At 31.0% G+C, this 27823-nt stretch overlaps 5 protein-coding genes across 5 annotated transcripts; 4 read left to right on the forward strand and 1 right to left on the reverse strand.

Annotated features, from left to right (window-relative positions):
• Positions 1-86: 86 nt before the first annotated feature.
• On the forward strand, positions 87-17447 carry LOC135790778 (adipokinetic hormone/corazonin-related peptide receptor variant I-like). Its single transcript, XM_065301051.1, has 7 exons — positions 87-443; positions 9200-9427; positions 15950-16157; positions 16625-16766; positions 16842-17032; positions 17125-17225; positions 17289-17447. The coding sequence occupies exons 1-7, from the start codon at positions 87-89 to the stop codon at positions 17445-17447; spliced, it is 1386 nt and encodes a 461-aa protein (XP_065157123.1).
• A 252-nt stretch (positions 17448-17699) lies between these two features.
• LOC135790114 (trafficking protein particle complex subunit 5-like) lies at positions 17700-18826 on the forward strand. The gene is made up of 4 exons (XM_065300167.1): positions 17700-17953; positions 18010-18136; positions 18194-18376; positions 18649-18826. The coding sequence occupies exons 1-4, from the start codon at positions 17799-17801 to the stop codon at positions 18745-18747; spliced, it is 564 nt and encodes a 187-aa protein (XP_065156239.1). The 5' UTR covers positions 17700-17798; the 3' UTR covers positions 18748-18826.
• LOC135790115 (uncharacterized) lies at positions 18827-24722 on the reverse strand. Its single transcript, XM_065300168.1, has 2 exons — positions 24532-24722; positions 18827-19112 (listed from the first exon to the last, which is right to left on the reverse strand). Exons 1-2 carry the CDS (start codon positions 24670-24672, stop codon positions 18900-18902), a joined length of 354 nt encoding a protein of 117 aa, XP_065156240.1. The 5' UTR covers positions 24673-24722; the 3' UTR covers positions 18827-18899.
• Positions 19426-24461, forward strand: LOC135790112 (procathepsin L-like). Its single transcript, XM_065300164.1, has 3 exons — positions 19426-22011; positions 22115-22474; positions 23841-24461. The coding sequence occupies exons 1-3, from the start codon at positions 21784-21786 to the stop codon at positions 24411-24413; spliced, it is 1161 nt and encodes a 386-aa protein (XP_065156236.1). The 5' UTR covers positions 19426-21783; the 3' UTR covers positions 24414-24461.
• A 1026-nt stretch (positions 24723-25748) lies between the features above and the next one.
• LOC135790113 (cathepsin L-like) lies at positions 25749-27795 on the forward strand. Its single transcript, XM_065300165.1, has 4 exons — positions 25749-25908; positions 26184-26278; positions 26708-27070; positions 27138-27795. The coding sequence occupies exons 2-4, from the start codon at positions 26186-26188 to the stop codon at positions 27702-27704; spliced, it is 1023 nt and encodes a 340-aa protein (XP_065156237.1). The 5' UTR covers positions 25749-25908; positions 26184-26185; the 3' UTR covers positions 27705-27795.
• The last annotated feature ends 28 nt before the right edge of the window (positions 27796-27823 follow it).

The raw sequence follows: 27823 nt of genomic DNA on the forward strand, positions 1-27823 counted from the left end.
CATCTCCCAAAAAAGCGAAATTTCCCACCAAAAACGCGCAAAATTCAAAATTCAAAAGTAAAAACAAAAACAAAATATATTCCGTAATGTATAGTTTGTATGAGCCGAGTGCAAACAATGCGAGTGCGGCACGCATGAGTGAAAGTGGCCAGGCCGTAAACGGAAGTATGTCCTGGGAGAATCGCGAGTTAGTTGAGCGGCTGAATCCGGATGTGGAAATGCAAACGCCGTCGAATGATACGCTATCGGTGCCCGCATTTGACGATCGTGCATTGGTCGGGGTTATTATCTACGCGTGTGTTTTTATTGTTTCTTCGGTGGGCAATCTTACGGTTTTCATCAGTATGTGTCGCTCGAAGCGGAGGAAATCGAGGATCACGATGTTGATTATACATCTAGCTGTTGCGGATCTCATCGTTACTTTTATCATGATTCCGTTGGAAGTAAGTTGGAATTTTTTTATTCGAAAGCAGATAAATTTTTATTTTTAGTTAATTAATGGTAAATTTAACAAAGAAATTGTTTTTTTGGGGTTAAAACATCAAAATTTAATCTTTTTTGTTTTAATTTTGAATTGAAAGGCTAAAATGTGTTTTTACCGCCATAGGGCATTACTTAAATTTATAATAGAGTTGTTTTTCTTTTCTTTTATTCATTATTTATTATGATTTTATGTTTTAATACCAAAAAATAAATAAATTTTGTTTGCTTATTAAGTTTTATACATTTTAATAGATTTTTGACTTATTTTTGTTTTTATTCGACTGCTATAAGCGTACTAATTGCGTTTGAAATGCTGTAATGCTTTTGAATGATTAATTAGTTAATACTTTATTTGTTTATATATAATTTTATGTTATTTTATGAGTAATTAGCTAATAAATTAATAATTAAACAGAAAAAAAACGCATTTTTCTGTGAAAATTTGTATTTTTTTGTTAGTTTGAAGCAAAATTTCAATATTTTTATTATTTAAATAAACATAATCTAATGCAGAATTTTATTATCTATCTATACACAAATTAATTATTTATTATCTCTTTTAGTTTAGAAGTTACACGCGATTTATCAACATTTTCTATTTTTACATTTCATCAACTTCAAAACTCAATTTTTTGTTTAAAAAATTCCTACAAGAGTACTAATTACGTTATAAAAGTTGTAATACTAATAAATTATTCATTACTTAATACTTTAGGTGTTAATATATAGTCTTTCTCAATTTTATTACTTTTTAACCTTTAAATTAATCTTTAAACAACAAAAAACATTTTTTTGGGGAAAATTTATACTTTTTTTGAATTTTCATATTTTTATTATTTAAATGAACATAATCTAATGCAGAATTTTATTATATATCTATATAAAAAAGAATCAATTATTTATCTCTTATAGTTTAAAAATTACGCGCAATTTATCAACATTTTCCATTTTTACATTTCATCAACTTCAAAACTCAATTTTTTGTTTGTAAAATTCCTACTAGAGTACTAATTACGTTATAAAAGTTGTAATACTAATAAATAATTAATTAGTTAATACTTTAGGTGTTAGTATTTAGTCTTGCTATATTTTATTACTTTTTAACCTTTAAATTAATGTTTAAACAACAAAAAACATGTTTTTTGTGAAAATTTTAACTTTTAATTCGAATTTCCTCCCAAATTTTAATACTTTCATTATTTAAATAAACATAATCTAATGCAGAATTTTATTATATATCTATATAAAAAAGAATCAATTATTTATCTCTTATAGTCTAAAAGTTACGCGCAATTTATCAACATTTTCCATTTTTTCAGTTCATTAATTTCAAAACTCAATTTTTTGTTTAATAAATTCCTACAAGAGTACTAATTACGTTATAAAAGTTGTAGTACTAATGAATTATTCATTAGTTAATACTTTAGGTGTTCATTTATAGTCTTGCTCAATTTTATTACTTTTTAACTTTTAAATTAATGTTTAAACAGCAAAAAACATTTTGAAATAAAAATTTACAATTTTTTGTATTTCCACCCGAATTTTAATACTTTTAATATTCAAATAAATAAAATTTAATACAGAATTTTATGCTGTATCTACACAAAAAAATTAATTGTTTATCTCTTTGTATTAAAAAGTTATACGCAATTTTGCAACAAAACATAAAATGGATAATCATTTCAAAACAATGTTTCCCTTCAATATTTATTAATTAAAAATATTCCAAGCAAAATAATATTTACTCTAGTTTAAAAAATAAAATCCTCAAGTTCCAATTCGATTTGCATCCAACCTTTAACCTTAAAGACGAAAAGACTAAAGACTAAGTTTAATTTGATTTGTGATTACTTCCTCCAAACCGGATATCTCACAAATCTAATTTTAAATTTATTGGATACACTTTAGAAATATTTTTTCCTCTTTCGAAAGTAATTACCTGAGATACGAGTACATTAACAATACGCAAACAAAAGAAGCACAGATGTTCCGGCTGTGCTTTTTCCGATCACGAAAATAGCACGAGTTTGCAATCTAATCGCACTGCGTGCGTGTCCTTGTCCTCGTCGTCCACTCCTAGCTGAATAGAGTCTGAAAGGATGCGCCATGCACCCACTTGTCGAGGACGAGGCCACACTGCTTGTGGGTGTTTACACTTGTAGATAGCTTTCAAGGAACGGAAGGGTTTTGATCAGCGATAAAAATGTTAAAAAGAATTACGGCCTTTGATGTTTAAATCAACATGAAAGCTCATTAGCCAAGGTGTTTTAGTTATCTTTTAATGTGAATTGTAATGATAAGTAAGCATTAACCTAATTTTTTTTGTGTGGTAATGCGCTACCTACGCAACCCAACACACACGCAGTGAATAAATCATATTTTTCTGTGTAAATTTGTAGTTTTTTGTTTATTTCAAGCTAAATTTCAATAATATTATTGTTTAAATAAATATAATCTAATGCAGAATTTAATAATCTATCTATACAAGAAAGAATCAATTGATTATCTCTTTTAGTTTAAAAGTTATGCGCAATTTATCAAAGATTTGCACTTTTAGCATTACTTCAACTTCAAAATTCAATTTTTTGTTTAAAAAATTCCTAGAAGAGTACTATTAACGTTAGAACTGTTGTAATGCTGTTAACGGATTAACTACTTAATACTTTATTAGCTTATATATAAGTTTGTGTTATTTTGATATGATTCAGGTAATAAATTAATACTTAAACAGAAAAAAACGCAACTTTTGGTGAAAATTTGCACTATTTTGATTATTTCACTCAAAATTTAAATATTTTCATTATTTAAATAAACATAGTCTAATGCAGAATTTAATAATCTACCAATAAAAGAAAGAATCAATTGATTATCTCTTTTAGTTTAAAAGTTATGCGCTATTTATCAAAGAATTTCTCTTTTTCCATTTCTTCAACTTCAAAACTCAATTTTTCGTTTAAAAAATTCCTACAAGAGTACTAATAACGTTAGAACTATTGTAATACTGTTAAATGATTAATTTGTTAATACTTTATTAGTTTATATATAATTTTGTGCTATTTTGTTATATTTAGCTAATAAATTAATACTTAAACAGAAAAAACAATTTTTCTGTAAAATTTGCACTTTTTGTTTATTTCAACCAAAATTTTAAAATATTCTTTATTTAAATAAACATAATCTAATGCAGAATTTAATAATCTATCAATACAAGAAAGAATCAATTGATTATCTCTTTTAGTTTAAAAATTATGCGCCATTTATCAAAAATTTGCACTTTTAGCATTTCTTCAACTTCAAAACTCAATTTTTTGTTTAAAAAATTCCTACAAGAGTACTAATTACATTCGAACAGTTGTAATACTGTTAAGTGATTACTTAGTTAATACTTTATTAGCTTATATATAAGTTTGTGTTATTTTGTTATTAATCAACTAATAAATTAATGTTTAAACAAATTAAAACACAATTTTCAGTAAAAATTTTAACTTTTTTGTTAATTTGAAGCTAAATTTAAACATTTTTATGATATAAATAAACCTAATCTAATGCAGAATTTAATTATCTATCAATATAAAAAAGTACCAATTGATTATCTCATTCAGTTAAAAAATTACACGCAATTTACCAAAATTTTCCCCTTTTCATTTCTTCAACAACAAAACACGAATGCTACGAGTATTTCTATTAAAGCCACGAAAAGCCCCCAAAAGCTCTTAATAGACGGATATCGAAGAAAAGAGAAGTGCCAAATGTGTGCTACCCTCATGAATACAAATTAAACATGTGATTTATACCTCAATCATTACCTGTCACAAAAGTGTGTCAAACAAAGTTGCCTAACTCACGAATTACATTCATCAAAACATTAAAATATTAATCATACATACAAATTAGAAATAAAGATTCCAAGAAATAAATTTACATATACTCAGTTCCCAGTGCACATGTGTATATTAAGTAGCATATATTACTGCAACCAACATCACACAGGGTTGCCTAGGGTAATATGCAAATACACAACCTGGAATAATGATAGAAAAATAAAAAAAAGACCAAAAGCTAATGTAAGCAAGCACGACGGGCAAAAAATAGCACCGTCAACGTATTTTTCATTGCAGGCAAAGCCGAATCGATAATAATACGTGCGTTCCGTAGATAATGAAAAATTGGTCGGTTGACGCACCTATTCGCATTCAAAAGGATTGCGTTCGCTTTATTGAACCAACAAACGACACAAAAAAGAAATTGAAAGTGAATTAAACACATTTACATTAACATGTACAACAATGAAAAACACCCAAAAAAAAAAAAACAATAAAAATTAGTACGTTATAGATTTCACTGTGAATTTGTATTAAGTGCCTAAATATTATTCAAATATTGACGGATAATTACAAATTCATCTATTGTTTGCACACGGATTTAGCTTTATGTGAGCTTTGGTCAATGCAAACACATTTCGAATATTTGCCGTTGGGAAATTCAAATTTCCACGAATTAAATGCTTAAAAATAGACGCGCAGCGTTAGAAAACGCATTCAAATATTAGTTTTAATCGTACGAGAGGATTTTTCGCCGACGTGGTGCACTCATGAAATATTCATCAAAAAACGCGATTTTTATTTGCCGCGCACGTGTCACGTCAGGTAATCAAGCGAATTGAATTTCGATTGGCCTTGAAACAATAATTTTATGTAAATCGATTGATTTAAAGCTTTAGGGCAGCTTAAAACGTGCCAAATTTATTATTACGACTACGCATGACTAAAACTTTACAAATTACATTCGAATTAATACGAAAACGTGAATAAAATATAAAAATTTTGAGGTTATGTTGAAATTCCGCGAATATTTCTGATTTTTGGAATGTGCGCTAAGAAATCCTAAATATGCGAAACATGTAAAACATCCAGAGCTTATATTTTACCTTCTGGACGTTTTAAATACAAAATAAATTTATTTTAAACAAAAAAATAAATAAAAATTTTGTGTTGCGCATGCGCAGTAGTGTAAATATAACTAAATATATTCAGGTTATGTTATTATCTAATGTGACGTGTAAGCACTTAATGTATTTCTGACAGAATAACCTTCGGCGAGTTATTTCCTCCTTCCGGCTTGGCCATTAGCGATGGCAGCAGCCAGACACCCGGAATAATATCGTTCCGGCATTAATGCACTAGACACGCAAGCTTTAAAGCTTCAAACTCTCCAGATGACACACAAGTAATAGTTCTATGTGTGTATTGCAATACATCCCTACTAATATTATAAATGCGAAAGTCCTGATGTTTGTTACACTTTCACGCAAAAACTACTTAACTGATCATCATGAAAATTTGTACACATATTCTTAGTGGTCCCCGAATGGTTATAGGCTACTTTTTATTTAATAAAAATAATTATTTTTTAAATAAAATAATGAAATTGTTTAGCCAATAATACCTCTGCATCTGGCTATTTGACTACTTTAACGCCATCTAGCATTCCAGCAATGAAGCTCAAACCTAAGTTCTATAGTACCATCACAGTGTATTATCACACTGTATTACCGACAGCTACGTCAACATCAAATCCAATTGACTACACTATGGAGACTGTACACTATACTTCCATAGACTATACTTTCAGCCATTTTAAACTTCCCGCCATTCTATTTCATTGTTACTTCTTCTGTGACTACAGACGCGTACGGAAGCAACTTCATTATTTTAGATATTGGCGAGCGAAGCCGCGGGTTAAAGCTAGTAACCTATAAATCATGTAAGAGTAATTTTTGTTTATATGTTTGTATGACTGGTTGCGGGCTGGTTTCGCCAACCGTAAAACAATTTGCTCGCTTCTTACGTGTTGTGCGCCGGAATGTAACAATATTTATTCAGTGCGTAAACATTGCGCTGAAATGAAATTCATTGCATTTCATTCGGCACGCGCAATAAATATTATGAGCTTTGAATACGCGCTGTACTCGACACAACAAACACGAATCGCGCAACGGTGCATCGGTAAATATATCAATGGCCGCCCACACCCTTTGCCGCCCTCGCATGCCCGAGTCTATTTGTTCATGCGAACGTGATGCAATACTTGGTAGACAATATTTGGTTTAAATGCATGTTGCCCACAATTTAATTTGTCTTTAGCTGGAAATTATTAGTGTTTTATTTTTAGTTGAGGTTATGCTGTTTGATTATTTGCCATGGTGACTGATGTCAGAGTAATGGAGGGAAATTGAGGTTAAGTTCGGTGTGTTGCATATTTGTATGCAGAAAATTCATGGGTAAATTAAGCGGATTTAATTGGTTATTTGAATCGGGGCTTCAGTAAAACGCAAATTAAATCAGCATTACCGCTAATTACGCGCATTCATTGCGTGGTATTCAGGATTAATGCAGAATTGGGATATACTCGTATTTATGTGTCAAAGCTTGTCGTATGAAATCTGTTTAAATCTGTTTTGGTGGATTTTAATTGCTTTTTGTTTGGTTTTTGATTAAAATGCTCTTATAAACAGTTTAATTTGGTTAGGAATGTTATAATACTTTTAACTAGTTTACTAGGTAATAGTTAATTTAATTGTATATAGTTTTGTGTTTTTTGTTATTATTTATTCAGTAAATTAATGTTTAAATAAAGAAAAAAAGTTTTTTTGGTTTTTTCTTTTACTTTTTTGTAATTTTCAGCCAAATTTTAATAGTTTGTTTATTTAAACAAATATAATATAATGCAGAATTTTTTCATCTATCTATATGCAAAAACATCAATTATTTATCTCTTTTAGTTAAAAAGTTATGCGCAATTTATCAACATTTTCACTTTTTCTCATTTTTCCAACTTCAAAACTCAATTAATACAATTAATACAAGAGTATTAATTTCGCTAGAAATATTGCAATACTGTTAATTGATTAATTAGTTAATACTTTATTTAATTATTTATAGTTTTGTATTATTTTATTATTATTTACCAACTAAATTATTATTTAAACCATCAAAAAACACATTTTTTGTGAAAATTCATACTTTTTTCAATTTTTCGCCTAAATTTTATCATTTTTTTAATTTAATTAAACATAATTTAATGAAGAATTTTATACTCTATCAATATATAAAAGAATTAACAATTTATCTCTTTTAGTTAAAAAGTTATGTGCAATTTATCAACATTTTCGTTTCTTTTTTCATTTCTCGAACTTTAAAACTCACTTTTTTGTTTAAAAAATTCCTACAACAGTATTAATTGCGTTAAAAATATTATAATCTTGTTATGTGATTAATTATTTAATACTTTCTTTAAATATATATAGTTATGTATTATTTAATTATTATTTAACATCTAAATTATTATTTAAACAACAAAAAACACATTTTTTCATAAAAATTCATACTTTTTTTTCCGGCTAAATATAGCATTTTACAAAAAGTTTTAAACATAATTTGATAAAGAATTTTATACTCCATGCACACAAAAAAAATCAACAACGTATCTCTTTTACTTTAAAAGTTACACGCAATTTTCCCGCCTCTTGCATTTCTCCAACTCCAAAACTCCCAACACCTCAACTCTTCTCAAGTGTCTCAGTTTGATAAACCGATATAACCTGTCCGCCCAAAAAGCCTGAAAGTTAATTCACTTAATTTGCAACTTTTCCGAACGCGAAAGTCAATGTATAAATTAATAGCCTTCAGTTTCCTGATGTATGGATTAATGAATGCTAAGAGGGTGGAAATTAAAGTGCTCTCGGCGCATGGCAACCGCACAAAAGCTCGCAGGCTGTCGGCGGTGTGATTATCGACATGTTGCAAGCAATTAAACTACATATAGGTCTACCTAAGTCATTACGCACGCAAGATCTTACAACGCGCAAAAAATTGATTAAGTTTTTTGTTTCACAACGTTTAGACACGAGATTTTTGTATTTAAACTTTTTATTTTAAATCTTTGATATTTGCTTTGATATTACTAAAAAATGAAAAGTTATTAATTGTTAAAATGCTTAATGCGCAGGCGCAAGCTCCAACCCGTGACTAAAGTACTTTAATCACTACTTTACCTTTTCGTGTTTAAAATACGAATATTTGTGTCTTAAAACAGTGGAAAATAAAAAACATTTTTGTCTGCCAACAAGCTCCACCTCGTGACTAAAACCCATGACTAAAGTACTTTACTCACGCCCTGTGTCGCCCGTGTTAAAAATACGACTCTTTGTGTCTTAAAACCGAGGAAAACAAAAAAAAACATGTTCTGTCTGTCAACAAGCTCCACCTCGTGACTAAAACCCGTGATTAAAGTACTTTAGTCACTACTTTACCTTTTCGTGTTTAAAATGCGAATCTTTGTGTCTTAAAACCAAGAAAAACAAAAAAAACATTTTTTGTCGGTCAACAAGCTCTAACCCGTGACTAAAACCCGTGACTAAAGTACTTTAGTCACAACTTTACCCACCCGTGCTAAAAATACCACTTTCTGTGTCTTAAAAAAGCAAAAAACAAAAGAAAACATTTTTTGTCTGCCAAGTGTCACAGACATTGAGATATTTCAATCCCTGATTAAATTTCATCATAAAATGAACTCCTTTCATATCTTGCAAGATAATTATTCATAGAAAAACCAGGCTAGCCGTGAATATTAATTTTAATATTCATTTATATTAATGTTTTTTCTTTTTCATTGGAAGTGCTATGTTCGATACTTATATCTCATCTCAAATTTCTAGATTTTCTGGAGGATAACAGTGCAATGGTTGGCTGGAAATATCGCGTGTAAAATATTACTATTCCTGCGAGCTTTCGGCCTCTACCTGAGCAGTAACGTCCTGATGTGCATCTCACTGGATCGCTACTTTGCCATTTTGCACCCGCTGACAGTGACGAATGCCCGGAGCCGTGGCAAGACCATGTTGACATGTGCTTGGTTCGCATCCTTCGTCTACGCTATACCCCAGGTGAGCAATTGTTAATTTCCAGGTTTTATAAAGCACAGGATTTTATTTTTAGCCTTTTGTGAATAAAAAGTTTCATTTCAAAGGAATATATTAATTTTTTCTGTGTTTATGCTCCGCCTATGAGAGTTATGCGCATGCGCAGATGTTTTATAGGTTATGCTTGGATATAGCTTGGTAATCTGATATGAATTTATCCCAAGTTAATTAATTTCGTTGAGTGTTGGAAATCCATTCGTTCATCTTCGCACCGGAGGGTCGGTGCTTCGAGTGATGATGATATTATATCACGACCATCTAATTAGTCGCGAATTATCGCCGTGACACGTCTGCAACGCATTGTGCGCATTGTTCGTATTTGATCTTTGCTAATTGCGCAATTATTGCCATTGTGATCATTCATGCATATTAATTTTTAATCATTTTAATCGTATAAGTGTAAAATTATATGATTAATTATTTGTTTTGTTAAATTAACATAGTTTACAAGTTGTTTCGAGTTTGGCGGGTGTGACACAAAGTCTAAAGTGTCAAATTGTCAGAATTGTTGATGTTTTAAGATTATGATGTGTGAGAATTTTGGGATTTGTATAGTATAGAATCAGTTTGTATAGTACCAGGAAGGGAATAAACTAAGTTTTGGGAAAAGGGTTCCGCCGAAACAATATCAATCTTGATTAACTACATTAGTTGGGTATTTTCTTATAGAGAATTTCCTGTAGATTAAACATTTTCGAGTTGCTTATCTCTATCGTTTTTAGTTTAAAAGATATTACCTATAAAAAAAAACCTCGAAAAAACATAACGCAGCACACCCCTGTGCCCATTTTTCCTTATAAAGTATTTTTCATCTTTTAGAATTCCAATTTAACCAAGCAATATTATAGAAAATAGTCCGTAGATTAAAACGCTGCGATCAGATCTTAATTATCTCTTTTAGTTTACGAAATAATCGCGATTGAATAAAATCGTCAAAAATTGATAAATGTCACTTTTTAGCACTTTCAGTCGCATTTTTCGACCTGTTACTGTAGGAAATATAATTATTTTACATTTTTATCTGGTAGAGAATTTCTCAATCTTTCAGAATCAGCAATTCGTTGGTCGCTAGCGCTTTTAGTTTAATAGATATTAATTATCAAAAATCGTCGATAAAAAGTATCAAGGACCCCCCCTTAGCAATTTTTTTCTTAAGAATGAAAATTTCATCTAACAGATTTCCGTTTTAACTATTCTATCTTATAGAAAATAGTCCGTAGATTAAGACGCTGCGATCAGAACTTAATTATCTCTTTTAGTTTACGAGATATTCGCGATTGAATAAAATCGTCAAAAATTGATAAATGTCACTTTTTAGCACTTTCAGTCGCATTTTTCGACCTCTTCCTGTAGGAAATATAATTATTTTACATTTTTATCTGGTAGAGAATTTCTCAATCTTTCAGAATCAGCAATTCGTTGGTCGCTAGCGCTTTTAGTTTAATAGATATTAATTATCAAAAATCGTCGATAAAAAGTATCAAGCACCCCCCCTTAGCAATTTTTTTCTTAAGAATGAAAATTTCATCTCACAGATTTCCGTTTTAACTATTCTATCTTATAGAAAATAGTCCGTAGATTAAGACGCTGCGATCAGAACTTAATTATCTCTTTTAGTTTACGAGATATTCGCGATTGAATAAAATCGTCAAAAATTGATAAATGTCACTTTTTAGCACTTTCAGTCGCATTTTTCGACCTCTTCCTGTAGGAAATATAATTATTTTACATTTTTATCTGGTAGAGAATTTCTCAATCTTTCAGAATCAGTAATTCGTTGGTCGCTAGCGCTTTTAGTTTAAGAGATATGAATTTTCAAAAATCGTCGAAAAAAAGTATCAAGCACCCCCCCTTAGCAATTTTTTTCTTAAGAATGAAAATTTCATCTCACAGATTTCCGTTTTAACTATCCTATCTTATAGAAAATAGTCCGTAGATTCAGACGCTGCGATCAGAACTTAATTATCTCTTTTAGTTTACGAGATATTCGCGATTGAATAAAATCGTCAAAAATTGTTAAATGTCACTTTTTAGCACTTTCCGTCGCATTTTTCGACCTGTTCCTGTAGGAAATATAATTATTTTATATTTTTATCTGGTAGAGAATTTCTCAATCTTTCAGAATCAGCAATTCGTTGGTCGCTAGCGCTTTTAGTTTAATAGATATTAATTATCAAAAATCGTCGATAAAAAGTATCAAGGACCCCCCCTTAGCAATTTTTTTCTTAAGAATGAAAATTTCATCTAACAGATTTCCGTTTTAACTCTTCTATCTTATAGAAAATAGTCCGTAGATTAAGACGCTGCGATCAGAACTTAATTATCTCTTTTAGTTTACGAGATATTCGCGATTGAATAAAATCGTCAAAAATTGATAAATGTCACTTTTTAGCACTTTCAGTCGCATTTTTCGACCTCTTCCTGTAGGAAATATAATTATTTTACATTTTTATCTGGTAGAGAATTTCTCAATCTTTCAGAATCAGTAATTCGTTGGTCGCTAGCGCTTTTAGTTTAAGAGATATGAATTTTCAAAAATCGTCGAAAAAAAGTATCAAGCACCCCCCCTTAGCAATTTTTTTCTTAAGAATGAAAATTTCATCTCACAGATTTCCGTTTTAACTATCCTATCTTATAGAAAATAGTCCGTAGATTCAGACGCTGCGATCAGAACTTAATTATCTCTTTTAGTTTACGAGATATTCGCGATTGAATAAAATCGTCAAAAATTGTTAAATGTCACTTTTTAGCACTTTCCGTCGCATTTTTCGACCTGTTCCTGTAGGAAATATAATTATTTTATATTTTTATCTGGTAGAGAATTTCTCAATCTTTCAGAATCAGCAATTCGTTGGTCGCTAGCGCTTTTAGTTTAATAGATATTAATTATCAAAAATCGTCGATAAAAAGTATCAAGCACCCCCCCTTAGCAATTTTTTTCTTAAGAATGAAAATTTCATCTCACAGATTTCCGTTTTAACTACTCTATCTTATAGAAAATAGTCCGTAGATTCAGACGCTGCGATCAGAACTTAATTATCTCTTTTAGTTTACGAGATATTCGCGATTGAATAAAATCGTCAAAAATTGAAAAATGTCACTTTTTAGCACTTTCAGTCGCATTTTTCGACCTGTTACTGTAGGAAATATAATTATTTTATATTTTTATCTGATAGAGAATTTCTCAATCTTTCAGAATCAGCAATTCGTTGGTCGCTAGCGCTTTTATTTCAAGAGATATTAATTATCAAAAATCGTCGAAAAAAAGTATCAAGCACCCCCCCTTAGCAATTTTTTTCTTAAGAATGAAAATTTCATCTCACAGATTTCCGTTTTAACTACTCTATCTTATAGAAAATAGTCCGTAGATTCAGACGCTGCGATCAGAACTTAATTATCTCTTTTAGTTTACGAGATATTCGCGATTGAATAAAATGGGCAAAAATTGATAAATGTCACTTTTTAGCACTTTCAGTCGCATTTATCGACCTGTTACTGCAGGAAATATAATTATTTTATATTTTTATCTGATAGAGAATTTCTCAATCTTTCAGAATCAGCAATTCGTTGGTCGCTATCTCTTTTAGTTTAAGAGATATGAATTATCAAAAATCGTCGAAAAAAAGTATCAAGCACCCCCCCTTAGCAATTTTTTTCTTAAGAATGAAAATTTCATTTCTTAGATTTCCGTTTTAACTATTCTATCTTATAGAAAATAGTCCGTAGATTCAGACGCTGCGATCAGATCTTAATTATCTCTTTTAGTTTACGAGATATACACAATCTAAATATCAAAAAAAATAGAAAAATTACATTTTTGCTCTCGTTTTTATCGATTTTCCGTATGCTAGTCACACAAATTGTGACGAAAAATAATAAACAATTTGAGTACTCACAATTTGATCAAACCCGACTGTCCTTTGACGTTGCGTTCGCTGACTAGACACAAAACCCACAAAGAGTCACAAAATTGCATTTCTGCGAATTTAACGCGTTGTTTATTTTTTATTCCGGTTCAAAATGGAATTAAATAAATATGCAGAGCAACAAATGAACACCCACTAAATTGGTAGTCGCTAACATTTCACACGCGATAAATAATTAGCAAAACACCCAACACGTCTGTTAACCGAGAAACATTTGCAATGGTGAAGCCAATAAAACACGTTTTACACGTACACGCGGAGCTGTAATAGCACAGAATAGCCGGAATAGCACAGCGAAGTGCATCAGTGAACATGCCGTAGCATGAAATCAAAAATGCGTGCCGTTCTCGCAGATAAAATGTTGTTTACAAACATTCGACTATTCATTTATGTTTAAAAATACATTACTGTGCCATCTAACGAGTAATCTAACAAATTGGATTACTAATTCACCTTTGCATTTATTTTTGCATTTTTTGCTTATGATTTATTCTTCAAATTTAATTTTTCTCTTTTTATATTCTTTTCAAATAGAGAATTTCTAGTTGATTAATAATCTTCGATCCGTTCCTCTCTATTTCTTTTACTTTCCGAGATAATCGCAATTGAAAAATCGAAAAAACAAAGGCTGCACTCTCATTATGCAATTTTTCTTTATGAATCATTTCTTGACTTCTTAAATTTCCATTTTCCTAGCTTATATAATAGAGAATTTTCCGTAGATTAATAATCTTCAATCCGTTCCTCTCTATCTCTTTTACTTCCCATATTCACCATCCAAATATAGATAGAAAACTCATCACTCTAAATTATTCATATCTCTATAATATTTTATAAAACTATAGTAATAAACTAAAAACTAAACATGAAACACGATTATCTAGTGCATACAACTTTGCGCGTGCGAAAAGTTTGATGTAGTTTCACGTGCGATAATAATATAAAGTTTCTCAAGGTGGAAAAGTAAAGTTAAAACAGTGTTTTAATATCTAATGTGTAAATATACTCTCGCGGAGATAATTTGATGCAGTTTTCGACCTGTTGAGTAGTGCTGCTAGTAAACATCTCTTTGTCGTTGTGTTTTTCCTGTCGTTCACACGTCTATTCAGACTAAAATATTGAATTTTTGCATTTTTAAGCAGAATTTTATATTTTCCACAAGAAAAATGCTCAAAGTTCATTTTTTGTTTAAAAAATTGCTACAACAGTATTAATTACGCTAGAAATATTGCAATACTATCAAATTATTAATTAGTTAATACTTTGTTTAATTATATATAGTTCTGCATTGTTTTATTGGTATTTAACCACCAAATTATTGTTTAAACAAGCAAAAAACACATTTTTTGTGAAAATTTGCACGTTTTTTTTTAATTTTCCAGCGAAATTTTAAAATTTTTCGAATTTAATTAAACAAAATTTTATGAAGAACTTTTTACTCTATCTATATAAAAAAGAATTAATAATTTATCTCTTTTAGTTTAAAAGTTATCCGCAATTTATGAACATTTTACCTTTTTTCATTCCACCAACTTCCAAACTCATTTTTTTGTTTAAAAAAATCCTAGAAGAGTATTAATTACGCTAGAAATATTGCAAATCTGTTAAATAATTAATTAGTTAACACTTTATTTAATTATTTATAGTTCGGTATTATATTATTATTATTTAACCAGTAAATTATTGTTTAAACAAACAAAAAGCTATTTTTTTGTGAAAATTTGCACGATTTTTAATTTTCCAGCTAAATTTTAGAATTTTTTAAATCTAATTAAGCATAATTTGATGAAGAACTTTATACTCTATCTATATAAAAAAGAATTAATAATTTATCTCTTTTAGTTTAAAAGTTATCCGCAATTTATGAACATGTTACCTTTTTTCATTTCATCAACTTCAAAACTATTTTTTTTTGTTTAAAAAATTCCTACGGCAGTATTAATTACGCTAGAAATGTTGTAATTGCGTTAAATGATTAACAAGTCAATACTTTATTTAATTATATAAACTTCTCTATTATTTTAATAATATTTCACCACTAAATTATTGTTTAAACAAAAAAAAAAACACATTTCTTCGTAAAAATTCGTTTTTTTCAAATTTCCAGCAAAATATTAACTGTTTTCATTAAATTCTTTCTGTTTTAATTTGTCTAATTCCTATTTAATGCAAATTTATATTGTTTCAAATAATTTTCAATTTTTCCTAAGAAAAATACTTAAAAACAAAAGAAACTAACAAAAAAGTAACCAATTTAAAACTTTTAACTTAATCGTTCATTTAATGAAAGACTAAAACGCGCAATAAGTTGCCTATAGTCTCCCAAAACTTCCCGGCATTCTTAACCAAACTTTTCGGCTTCCAAACAAGCAGCAACTCAAAAAACTTTCTGTTTCGCAGCTCTTCGAATGTAATTCTCTAAAAAACACGAAAATACCTTCGAAATACGACACTTATACATTTTAATGATGACAATAATAATAATAACCCATATAAAAACGCTTAACCTTGTATATGCGTGCCTTTGATGTTTGTTTGTTCTGTTTTTGCGTTCTTACAGAGCTTCATCTTCCACACGGACGTTCATCCGCACTTCGCCAACTTTACGCAATGCGTTTCGTTCGGCTTCTTCCGGTCGCAGGGGCACGAGATGCTCTACAACTTCCTGTGCGTCGTGTGCATGTACTTCCTGCCGCTGTCGGTCATCGCCGTCACCTACCCTGCAATCTGGTGGGAGATACGCAAGAAGTCAGCTGAACGCGCTGGAGGTGACGCATTCATTCTTTAAACAGACGTTTTTTTTTTGATTTTTCCTTTGTGTGGGTTGCCTACGGCCTCATTTTTTGTGGAATATTTTATTGTGATGTGTGAAGGACGATTTTTTTATGAGACGCACGCAAATATTGATTCATTTTTTGTGGATTTAAGCCGGAAATAATTAGGTTTTCAGATATACAAAGCAAAAAGTGTAAAAATTTAAATATTTTGACATTTTAACGTCAAAAAATGAGAATTTTAGTGTTTATTTAGTCCTAGGGACAAAATAAACTAATTTTTAGGCTTGGATATTGCCTAAATCCACATTAGGTTATGTTTTGACACTTATAAAACCTTAAAACTTTACAGTTTCATGTATTACCGACTTATCTTGCTCCCAACTCAAAAATCTCATATAAAACTTAAATATTTAAAGTTAATATGATTCCTAACCTTAAAATTTTTCATTATTTCTCAGGTCGAGCATCAAAAAACACAGGATTACGTCGTTCTGATGACAAAGCGATCGAAAGAGCAAAAATACGCACCCTACGCATGACAATCATGATTGTAGTTGTTTTTGTCGTCTGTTGGACCCCCTACGTCGTCCTGACACTATGGTATGCAACCAATAACACAATATATTAATTATTATTGCATAGTGGGTTGCCTATATTTATTAAAAATCTATTTAGGTATATGTTCAGTCGAGATAGCGCCGAACGTATTACACCTTGGCTCCAAGAGGGCTTATTCATGATGGCCGCCTCGAATAGCTGCATGAATCCGATCGTCTACGGATCGTATGCAATTGATTGTCGCGCGATGTGCTGTCATCCAATATCAAGACGATCACATGCAGCACATTCACAGCAGATAAATCATTGTAAGAATAATCATTTTTCCAGCAGGGAAAAATCACATTTCCGGTTGTTAGTTTCTGTTGGTGACATTATAGAAATATTTTTCCTCTCATAGCGAATGGTTCGCGGAATATTTCCGCTGCAAAATTGAATACGTTACCCCTGAGAAATCACCTGACAACTAAACAAAGTGAAACTACATCGGTGCCTCCTAAGGTGATGCAACCTAACCTATTTTCTGTGCTTTAGTGAGTGTAGAGGTTAACTTTGTGGTTTTAGACACGAGATGGCAACGCGCAACACTTCGTCAAGAATCACTTGCTTTGCATCGACTACATTCCCATGATGACGCTTGCAGGGGGTATGGACCAGCCGCCGCCACAGCCGCAGCCGCCGTCGCCAATCGATTGCCAATCACAGCTTAAATTAACTTTTTGATGAGGCGATTCGGTTGTGACACGTTATGTTGTTGATACTCAATAAAATTCGAGGCATTGATTGATCCAACGACTTTCATTTGTATATGTGATAAATAAATATGTGATATATAAACAACTCAAATATTTTTTACCTTTATACCACATTTAAACAATAAACACAAGATATTGATAAATATTCTGTCAAATGATACACACAGCGACATCTAGTGGATTTTTTATGAAGTAAAAAATCAATACCAGTGCATAGGTTACCATCTAGAGTCTATTTCACGTAATATATTCTTGGTTATATTTATATTTTGTGTTTTGAGTGATTCCTGTGCAATACACAATTAAAATCTCCACAAAAATGAATTCATCTAACAAGCCACGTACAAGTATACTCGATAAACCTTTAAGTAAAGGAAAAGGCGATGTTTCTCTGAGTTGTTTCGCGTTACTCTTCTCTGAAGTGGTGCAATACTCACAAAACAAGTCTAGCACTGTTGTCGAACTACAAAACAGGTGTGTAATTCTTTAAAGAATCATTCTATACATAATATTAATCAATTTACTTGTAGATTACACAGTCTGGGATATAATGTTGGTAGTAAAATCATTGATCTGTACTTTGTGAGAGAAAGAAATGCAAAAAGAGAAATCAAACTGTTGAATATTCTGCTTTTTGTAAAATCAACATTATGGAAGGTAATGATAATAAATCCAAGTGTTTTTTACCAAGTTATGTTAATGTTTTGCTTCTAGGCTTTGTTTGGAAAGGAAGCTGATAAACTTGAACATTCTAATGATGATGAAAACACTTACTATCTGATGGAGAAGGAGCCAATAGTCAATAAGTTTATTTCTGTACCAAGAGACAAAGGCAGCTTGAATTGTGCTGTGTTTGTTGCTGGAATTGTGGAGTCTGTGCTAGTTGGTACAGGTTTTGTAAGTATCCGCCATGTTGTTGATTTCGTTGTCATGGATACACGCCAATAGGTATTATCTGATTGGCTATAGATTTGATTTTTGACATTTTGACATCTCAAATGTCATTTTTTACAATTTTGCATATAACTTTTAAACTATTGACTCAATTTTAATTATTTCTTCAGTTTTAAACAACTAGTGAGTTTCTCCTTCTACTCACATATAATATAAACAATAAAATATTGTTTTTAGTGGTTTTTACGTAGAATTTCTTGTTTTTCTGTCCGCAGGCCGCAAAAGTAACTGCGCATTGGCACAAAGGCACAACATACATGGTGAAATTCGATGATGCGGTCGTGGCGCGTGATAAGCAGCTGGAAGACAGATAAGTAATGATTAATACATGTTCAAAGCATCAACAATTCCACAATTATTCAACAATTGTTAATATAATACCATTCAACTCTATTTACACGAATTGCATTTAATTTATTATGATTTTCGCTAGTATTACTATGTTAGCAATATAAGATTGATGAATTTAGATGAATTTGAATCGACGGTCCTTGTAGGCGACTTGTCCGGTGCGGTACTTCTCTTCGTCTCGTTCTCTCTGCGTTTTAAAGATGTACATGGTCGCAGCCAGCGGTATAACGACGCAGAATAATCCAGTGCGGACGTTTTTAGCGTTTGCTTTGAAATGTTCAAAGGAACTCAGACGCATGGCACCGAAACGTTGAATTGCTGGATCAAACTACAAAAAAGCAAAAATATTGAAAATTTCTTAAGATTTTGATTAATTTTATTCAAATTTCACGTGATTTTGTGTTGTGGCGACTGATAAAAGTATTATTTGTGTGTAGAAACAAGAATTATGTTTAAAACAAGCTTAAAAAGGTAGAAATAACCTAAAATCAACAAAAGTTGGGTTAAAAACATCAAAATACATAAAATTAGTGTAAAATTCGCGTCAAATTCACGAAAACCTAAAATATTTATAAATTTTCATTGTTAAAACACGCGTTAATGAAGGTTTATTCATTTTTGATCAAAATAACCTCAAAAAGGTATAAATAACCTGAAAATCAACAAAACTTAGGTTAAAACATCAAAACTCATAACAATCTAAGAAAAATTGGGTTAAATCCGAAATATTCATTAATAAAACACGAGTTAATGAAGATTTATTCATTTTTTGACCAAAATAACCTCAAAAATTCAAAAATAACCTCAAAACAAACAAAAATGACGTTAAAATCGTTAAAATTCATCAAAATGCAAGAAAATTGACAAAAAACTAATATTTTTATAAATTTTCATTAATAAAACACGCGGTAATGAAGATTTATTTATTTTTTGATCAAAATAATCTCAAAAACACAAAATTAACCTCAAAACAAACAAAAATAACTTTAAAATCATCAAAATTCCCTAAAAAATTAATCAATTTCGTAACATTTAGATTAATTTAATTTAAATCTGATGATTTGTACATGAATTCAATTACGCAATGATTTATTTGTTCAACGAGGAAGCATGACGGACAATACACGGTGAATGTTAAAGTTGAGTTGAATTTCGTCGATCAATGACGCAGCTCAATTACGAACGCTAATGAAGCGTCCATCACGCGCTCGCACAGCATAATCACCCGTGGAATACATGAATTATACAACGACAAAACATAATCGCGCGCTAAATACTCGTCAATTCGTCAAAACGCCAAAAACAATATCACCACCTTACGCAAGTCATTTGTTGCATATTTCTGTGAAGCAGATAGAAAGTGTCGAGAAGAGACGTGCCACGTGTTTTTCCCCATGGCAAGCAATCTAAATCGTTGTATTTATTTTTTGTCTTGTTGTCTCGTTGAGTTGACAGCAAACATTTCACTTTTTTCAGTGTGCTTGATTGGATTGATTGTCAATCGGTCAAATGTTAGTGGGTCATCGAATTATAACATTAAATAAACATTACAAACGATTTTAAGGATGCGGTGCGCGCGAAATGATGAATTTGAATAAACATTGTTGTAATCTTTGTGAAAGCGCAAGTCTGGTGGAATTTCTCAAGCGGTAATCAATCGCTTATCATGGAATTAATGTTTTTTAGCTTTTTTGCTGATAGATACAAGTGGTACTTGTGCTTGGAAACAGAAATTATGAATAAAACATGCGTCAATGAAGGATTTTTAGTTGTTTTTTGTACAAAATGTGTCAAAATGACAAAAATCACGTTAAAAAATTGAAAATCAGGTTAAAAACGTAGAAATTCATGAAAATTAAAGTAAATTACACGATAATTTGACCATAAATTAAAATATTTATAATTTTCATTAATAAAATACGCGTTTATGAAGATTTTTGCTGTTTTTTTGTTGAAAATTGTGTCAAAAAACTTCAAAATAACAAAAATTAGGTTAAAATTTACAAAATCTAAGTAAAATTCACGCTAAATTAACAAAAATTTAATATTTTTACTATTTTTCATTAATAAAACATGCGTCAATGAAGGTTTTTTACTCGTTTTTTGTACAAAATGCGTCAAAATGACAAAAATCACGTTAAAAAATTGAAGATTAGGTTAAAAACGTTGACATTCATAAAAATTTAAATGAATATCACGATAATTTGACCTTAATTTCAAATGTTTCTAATTTTCTTTGATGAAACATGCGCTTATGAAGATTTTTGATGTTTTTTTATGAAAATTGCGTCAAAAAGTCAAAATAATTTCAAAACAACAAAATTTTGGTCAAAAATCGTAAAATCAAAATAAAATTTACGATAAATTGACTGAAATTTAATAGTTGCATAATTTTCATTAATAAAATACGCGTTTATGAAGATTTTTGCTGTTTTTTTGTTGAAAAATGTGTCAAAAAACTTCAAAACAACAAAAATTAGGTTAAAATTTACAAAATCTAAGTAAAATCCACGATAAATTGACTAAAATTTAATACTTTTACTATTTTTCATTAATAAATCATGCGTTAATTAAGTTTTCTTTAATTTTTTAAGGAAAATTACTTTAAAACAAGCAAAAATTACGTTAAAACCATAAAAATGTATAAAAATCCACGTAAAATTCTCTCTAACTCCAATCAAATCTAAAATATTTGTAAATTTTCTTTTAAATGTCACGCAAATATCGTAACCGCGTAGGAAGACACTGAAGACCTATGCAAATGCGTACTTTGTGCCTGATTGCACCTCTCGTAAACTCTCGGCGCGCATCATCCTCTCTGCGGAAAGAATAAATGAAGGAAAAGACTTTCGCGAGTTTCAATATTCATCTAACTCGCAACGCGCGCGTACCTAACAAAAAACTCACAAGTGATTAATCATCAACTAATATTACAAGTTTCCAAGAAAGAAAAAAATCAAATAACAATCAATAGTTACATTTAAACCATCAAAAACACAATGAAATTCCGCGTAAAGTTGTTAATATTAACAACGTGTGCGGTTTTTACCACTGCACAACGATATAATCACCAACGGCGGCAGATTCTGCCTGTAGCGCCACAATTCCCAACCGGAAATATAAACGCGGGAGTTTCCGGTGGCGGGCAAGCAAATTTTGATGTGAATATCATCGGTCCACGACAAAGAAATGAACAGACAATTGAAGAAGCATGGAATAACTTCAAGGTAACAAAAAAAAACAAAAAAAATTTAAAAAAATAAAAATCCTACGTTTTGAGTTGCGGTATAAGTCCCGAACATACATTTTTCCTGTATATATTAATTTTAGATAACCTTCAATAAAATATACAGCTCCCAAATGGAAGAAAACTACCGCCGTGAAGTATTCATCGAAAACACCGCGAAAATCTTCCGTTTGAACGACGATTACGCAAAGGGTTACATCAGTCACGCGCAGAAAATCAACGGATACGCTGATATGCTCCACCATGAGTTTGACAACGCTCTGAACGGATTTAACAGATCACGGATAGGTTTGGATATGAATATTATCCCAACGCAAAGATCCAGCGCGTTTATCGCGAGCGCAAACGTCCCGATTCCGGATTCCATCGATTGGCGTAAACTGGGCGCTGTTACGCCTGTGAGGAGTCAAGGATTATGCGCGGGGTGTTATGCATTCAGTGCAGTAAGTCAAAAAAAGTAAAATTAAATAATTTTTAGCCTAAAAATTTAAAATCGCTTATCATGGAATTAATGTTTTTTAGTTGTTTTGCTGATAGTTACAAGTGTTGCTTGTGCTTGGAAACCGAAATTATGAATAGAACATGCGTCAATGAAGGTTTTTTACTCGTTTTTTGTACAAAATGCGTCAAAATGACAAAAATCACGTTAAAAAATTGAAAATTAGGTTAAAAACGTAGAAATTCATGAAAATTAAAGTAAATTACACGATAATTTGACCAAAATATAAAATATTTATAATTTTCATTAATAAAATACGCGTTTATAAAGATTTTTGCTGTTTTTTTGTTGAAAATTGTGTCAAAAAACTTCAAAATAACAAAAATTAGGTTAAAATTCACAAAATCTAAGTAAAATCCACGATAAATTGACTAAAATTTAATATTTTTTTAATTTTTCATTAATAAAACATGCGTCAATGAAGGTTTTTTACTAGTTTTTGTTTTGTAAAAATGCGTCAAAATGACAAAAATCACGTTAAAAAATTGAAAATCAGGTTAAAAACGTAGAAATTCATCAAAAACTAAGTAAATTTCACGATAATTTGACCTTAATTTCAAATATTTATAATTTTCTTTCATGAAACATGCGCTTAGGAAGATTTTTGCTGTTTTTTTGTTGAAAATTGTCTCAAAAAACTTCAAAATAACAAAAATTAGGTTAAAATTCACAAAATCTAAGTAAAATCCACGATAAATTGACTAAAATTTAATATTTTTTTCATTTTTCATTAATAAAACATGCGTCAATGAAGGTTTTTTACTAGTTTTTTTGTACAAAATGCGTCAAAATGACAAAAAACACGTTAAAAAATTGAAAATTAAGTTTAAAACGAAGATATTCATGAAAAACTAAGTAAATTTCACGATAATTTGACCTTAATTTCAAATATTTATAATTTTCTTTCATGAAACATGCGCTTATGAAGATTTTTGCTGTTTTTTTGTTGAAAATTGTCTCAAAAAACTTCAAAATAACAAAAATTAGGTTAAAATTCACAAAATCTAAGTAAAATCCACGATAAATTGACTAAAATTTAATATTTTTTTCATTTTTCATTAATAAAACATGCGTCAATGATGGTTTTTTACTAGTTTTTTTGTAAAAATGCGTCAAAATGACAAAAATCACGTTAAAAAAATTGAAAATTAGGTTAAAAACGTAGAAATTCATGCAAAACTAAGTAAATTTCACGATAATTTGACCTTAATTTCAAATATTTATAATTTTCTTTCATGAAACATGCGCTTATGAAGATTTTTGCTGTTTTTTTGTTGAAAATTGTGTCAAAAAACTTCAAATTTTTGTAGGCTGGAGCACTCGAAGGACAATATTACCGTAAAACTGGAGTCCTCACTGACTTAAGCCCACAGAATTTAATCGACTGTACAAAGGATTATGGTAATAATGGCTGTAATGGAGGATTAATGAATCCAGCCTTTCAATATGTCAAGGATAACATAGGAATTGACACAGAGAATTATTACCCGTACGAAGCAGCCGATAATCAATGTAGATACAAACCGGAAGGTTTTGGCACGGATAGTACAGGTTATGTCACCATACCGGAAGGTGATGAAGAAGCTTTGCGGGTTGCCGTTAGTACGATAGGTCCGATTTCCGCCGCCATTGATGCGAGTCGTGATTCATTGCAGTTTTATTCCGATGGGGTTTATTTTGATGCGGCGTGTAAGAATGCGACGAATGATATGAACCATGCGATTTTAGTAGTTGGATATGATACGGATCCGGATGGGAAACAGTTTTGGTGGGTGAAGAACTCATATGGGCAACAGTGGGGAATTGGAGGTTATGTCAAGATGGCAAGGAATGCGGGGAATCACTGTGGGATTGCTTCACTTGCGAGTTATCCTTTGGTTTGATATCTTTTGAGGATGTAATATGATAAATGTTGATACATAAAGCGAGAATGTGTTGTTTTGTGTTGTGTTATGTCATCAATTAGGAGGTTAAATGATATTTAGATGTAGAAGTACTCACGACATGTCCGCCTTCGCCAGATGCATGTCGAAATGGGTCGGATTGTTGTTTGAGGAATTCATTGCGTAGTTCCAGGCGTCTTTTGGCGTTGGCTTTTAGTCTTTCGATGTCTTTCGCGGCCAAATCGTATTGTTCAGCCATTTTTTACTCACTATAGGTAGATACAAATACAGCTGACAGTGTTAGGGATTTTGACTGATTGTGTTACCAACGTTTAGGGAACTTTAGTTTGTTACTAAAACAATTTTTGAAGTTTATTTTTTGTTTAAGTACGTTTAAACAATTGATTAAACAATAACAACGCATTATATTATTAAATATAAATATAATACAATTTATAAATTAATAATATATAAGTTTTGTTAGTGTTTTATGCATTTTACAAACAAAAAATTACAAATTGCGCACTAAACAGTTTGAATGTTAGGGTTCTTAGGGTGCTTTCACTACCAACTTCTAGTTTGTTACTAAAACATCACTACTTTTATTTTTTTGAATTTATTTTTTGTTTATTAGTTTAAAAACAATTTATTTAACAATAACAATGCATTTTATAATTAAATTTAAATATAATACAATTTATTGATGCTTTTGGTTAGTGTTTAATATATTTTAAGAACAAAAAAACTACAAATTTTAAACTAAACAGTTTGAAAGTTAGGGTTATTAGGATGTTTCCACTACCAACTTTTAGTTTGTTACTAAAACATCACTACTTTTATTTTTTTTGAATTTATTTTTTGTTTATACGTTTAAAAACAATTTATTAAACAATAATAACACATTTTATCACATAAAACGTATAAAATACAACCTATTGACCTATAATTTACGTCTTTTGTAAATATTCAACACATTTTAAGATAAGATAAAGACGTTTTTCTGTATAATCCATAATTAATTATTTATATTTAACCAATAAACATTTACCATCACTATGTATCAATTATTTAACTACATTAATCACTAATAATCATTATAATTCATTTACTTTACATATAATCACTAAAAAACTAACAAAAATCACAAAATTCTCCGAAATAATTAATTCTTTTGTTTTACCATTGAAGGACGCCATTTTGAATCACTATTATTGATAGTATAAACTATTTAAACCACAGAATGTGATTGGGCCGCTTCGGATCAATGCGCAAGACATTTTATCACCGTGCATGGAGGGGAAAGACTGAATCAGCCAGTCCGGAGGTCGATGATTCAACAGACAGCAAAACGCAAAACGGACCATCTGATGATCTGACCTAAACAAAAACAGGGAAGTTACTTGCTGGCGGCATTCGACGGTCGAAATCAGTTGGATTCCGTGCTCTGCTGAGTGAACAACTTGTAATACAACACCAAAAAACGCAATAGAAACCAGTAAGTGAACAATGAACATAAAATTTCAATGTTTTTGCTTTAATTCAACATTAAACTATTATTTAAACAATAATTATGCAATAAATTAATTATTTACAAGTATTTAAATCATATTCACGTATTTTTAGTTAATTTTAATGTTTATTTTGTGATGAAATAGTGATTTTTACAAAATGGCGAAATTTTTATGATTTTTTCTTTGTTTTGATTGATTTCAAAATGGTGGTACACATGCACAACGTGATTTTCTAATGTTTTCTTTGTGTTCTTCGCAGGTATGAAGGGATTACTGGTTCTGGCCGCCCTTGTAGGGATCGCTCAGTGCGTGTCCTTCTTTGACCTTGTCTCGGAACAATGGGCATCTTTTAAGGTATTTTTCTGTACATAATCACGTGTTTCCCTTCACACACACACACACAACCATAACATTTGTGTGTGTTTTTACGATCTGTGACTTCACAACATGCGAATTTGGAAGTTGAGTTCGCAGAATGCCACTAATCCAATTAGCAACTTGTTTTTTTGCTTCTAATTGGATTATTTTCATGCTGGATATTCAGATATGATGAATAATGATCACGCGCGACATTTTAATCGCTGGCCGTTGTGACTTTCGATGACCTCAGGGCACAAATACGCTTCAATTCGGTCCTGTTATCAAAATAGTTTGTTTTTGTTCATACGATTGTGCATTGTTTACAATTTACAATATTATCCATATCAAATTGCATGTTTTATATTTACATGAATACAAAATGGCGACTGATTATTTATTTTGATCAATTTTTATTGCTTTTAGCTGCAACACAAGAAAGAATATGACAGCGAAACAGAAGAGAAGTTCAGAATGAAGATTTTCATGGAGAACGCACATAAAGTAGCCAAACACAACCAGATGTACGAGATGGGACTGGTTAACTACAAATTAGGAGTGAATAAATGGGCGGACATGTTGCATCATGAGTTTGTGCACACCGTCAACGGATACAATCGCAGCCTGGGTAGATCCAGTGGATTATTCCAGGATGAGAATGATAAGGGTGTTACTTTTATTTCTCCTGCTCATGTTACCGTCCCCAAGGAAGTGGATTGGCGTAAAGAGGGCGCTGTCACCGTTGTGAAGAACCAGGGACATTGTGGATCCTGCTGGAGTTTCAGTGCGGTAAATATTTCTTCTTTTCATACAGAAAACATGAATAAAATCATTACTAACCTAATTTTTTCTGTAGACTGGAGCTCTTGAAGGTCAACACTTCCGTAAAACTGGTAAACTCATCTCCTTGAGTGAACAGAACTTGATTGACTGCTCTGGTAAATACGGTAACAATGGTTGCAATGGCGGCCTCATGGACAACGCCTTCCGTTACATCAAAGACAACCATGGTCTGGACACAGAGAAAACCTACCCATATGAAGCCGAAGATGACAAATGCAGATACAACCCGAAGAACTCCGGTGCCACTGATAAGGGCTTCGTTGACATTCCCTCTGGTGATGAGGAAGCCCTCATGAAAGCCATTGCAACCATTGGACCAGTGTCTGTTGCCATCGATGCCAGCCAGGAGACCTTTCAATTATACTCCGAAGGAGTTTATTATGATCCCAAATGCAGCAGTGAGGAATTGGATCATGGTGTCTTGGCTGTTGGTTATGGCACCACTGAAAAGGGCGAAGATTATTGGTTGGTGAAGAACTCCTGGGGTGACAGCTGGGGTGATGGTGGATACATCAAAATGGCGAGGAACAGGGACAATCATTGTGGCATTGCTACCCAATCCAGCTATCCTTTGGTTTAGTGTGAATTCAGTGAAGATTCTTTTGTATTGTAATCATTTTTAGAGTTAAGTTGCTCAAAATGCCAAAAACGAATAAATAGAGTTATTTTAAGCCGTGTTTGTTGGTAAAACACAGACAA

The sequence above is a fragment of the Atheta coriaria genome, unplaced genomic scaffold (genome assembly GCF_025399875.1).
Source record: "Atheta coriaria isolate IRGN ID8LTWV9N9 unplaced genomic scaffold, Caltech_Dcor_3.1 hic_scaffold_4_pilon, whole genome shotgun sequence".
Taxonomy (NCBI): domain Eukaryota; kingdom Metazoa; phylum Arthropoda; class Insecta; order Coleoptera; family Staphylinidae; genus Dalotia; species Dalotia coriaria.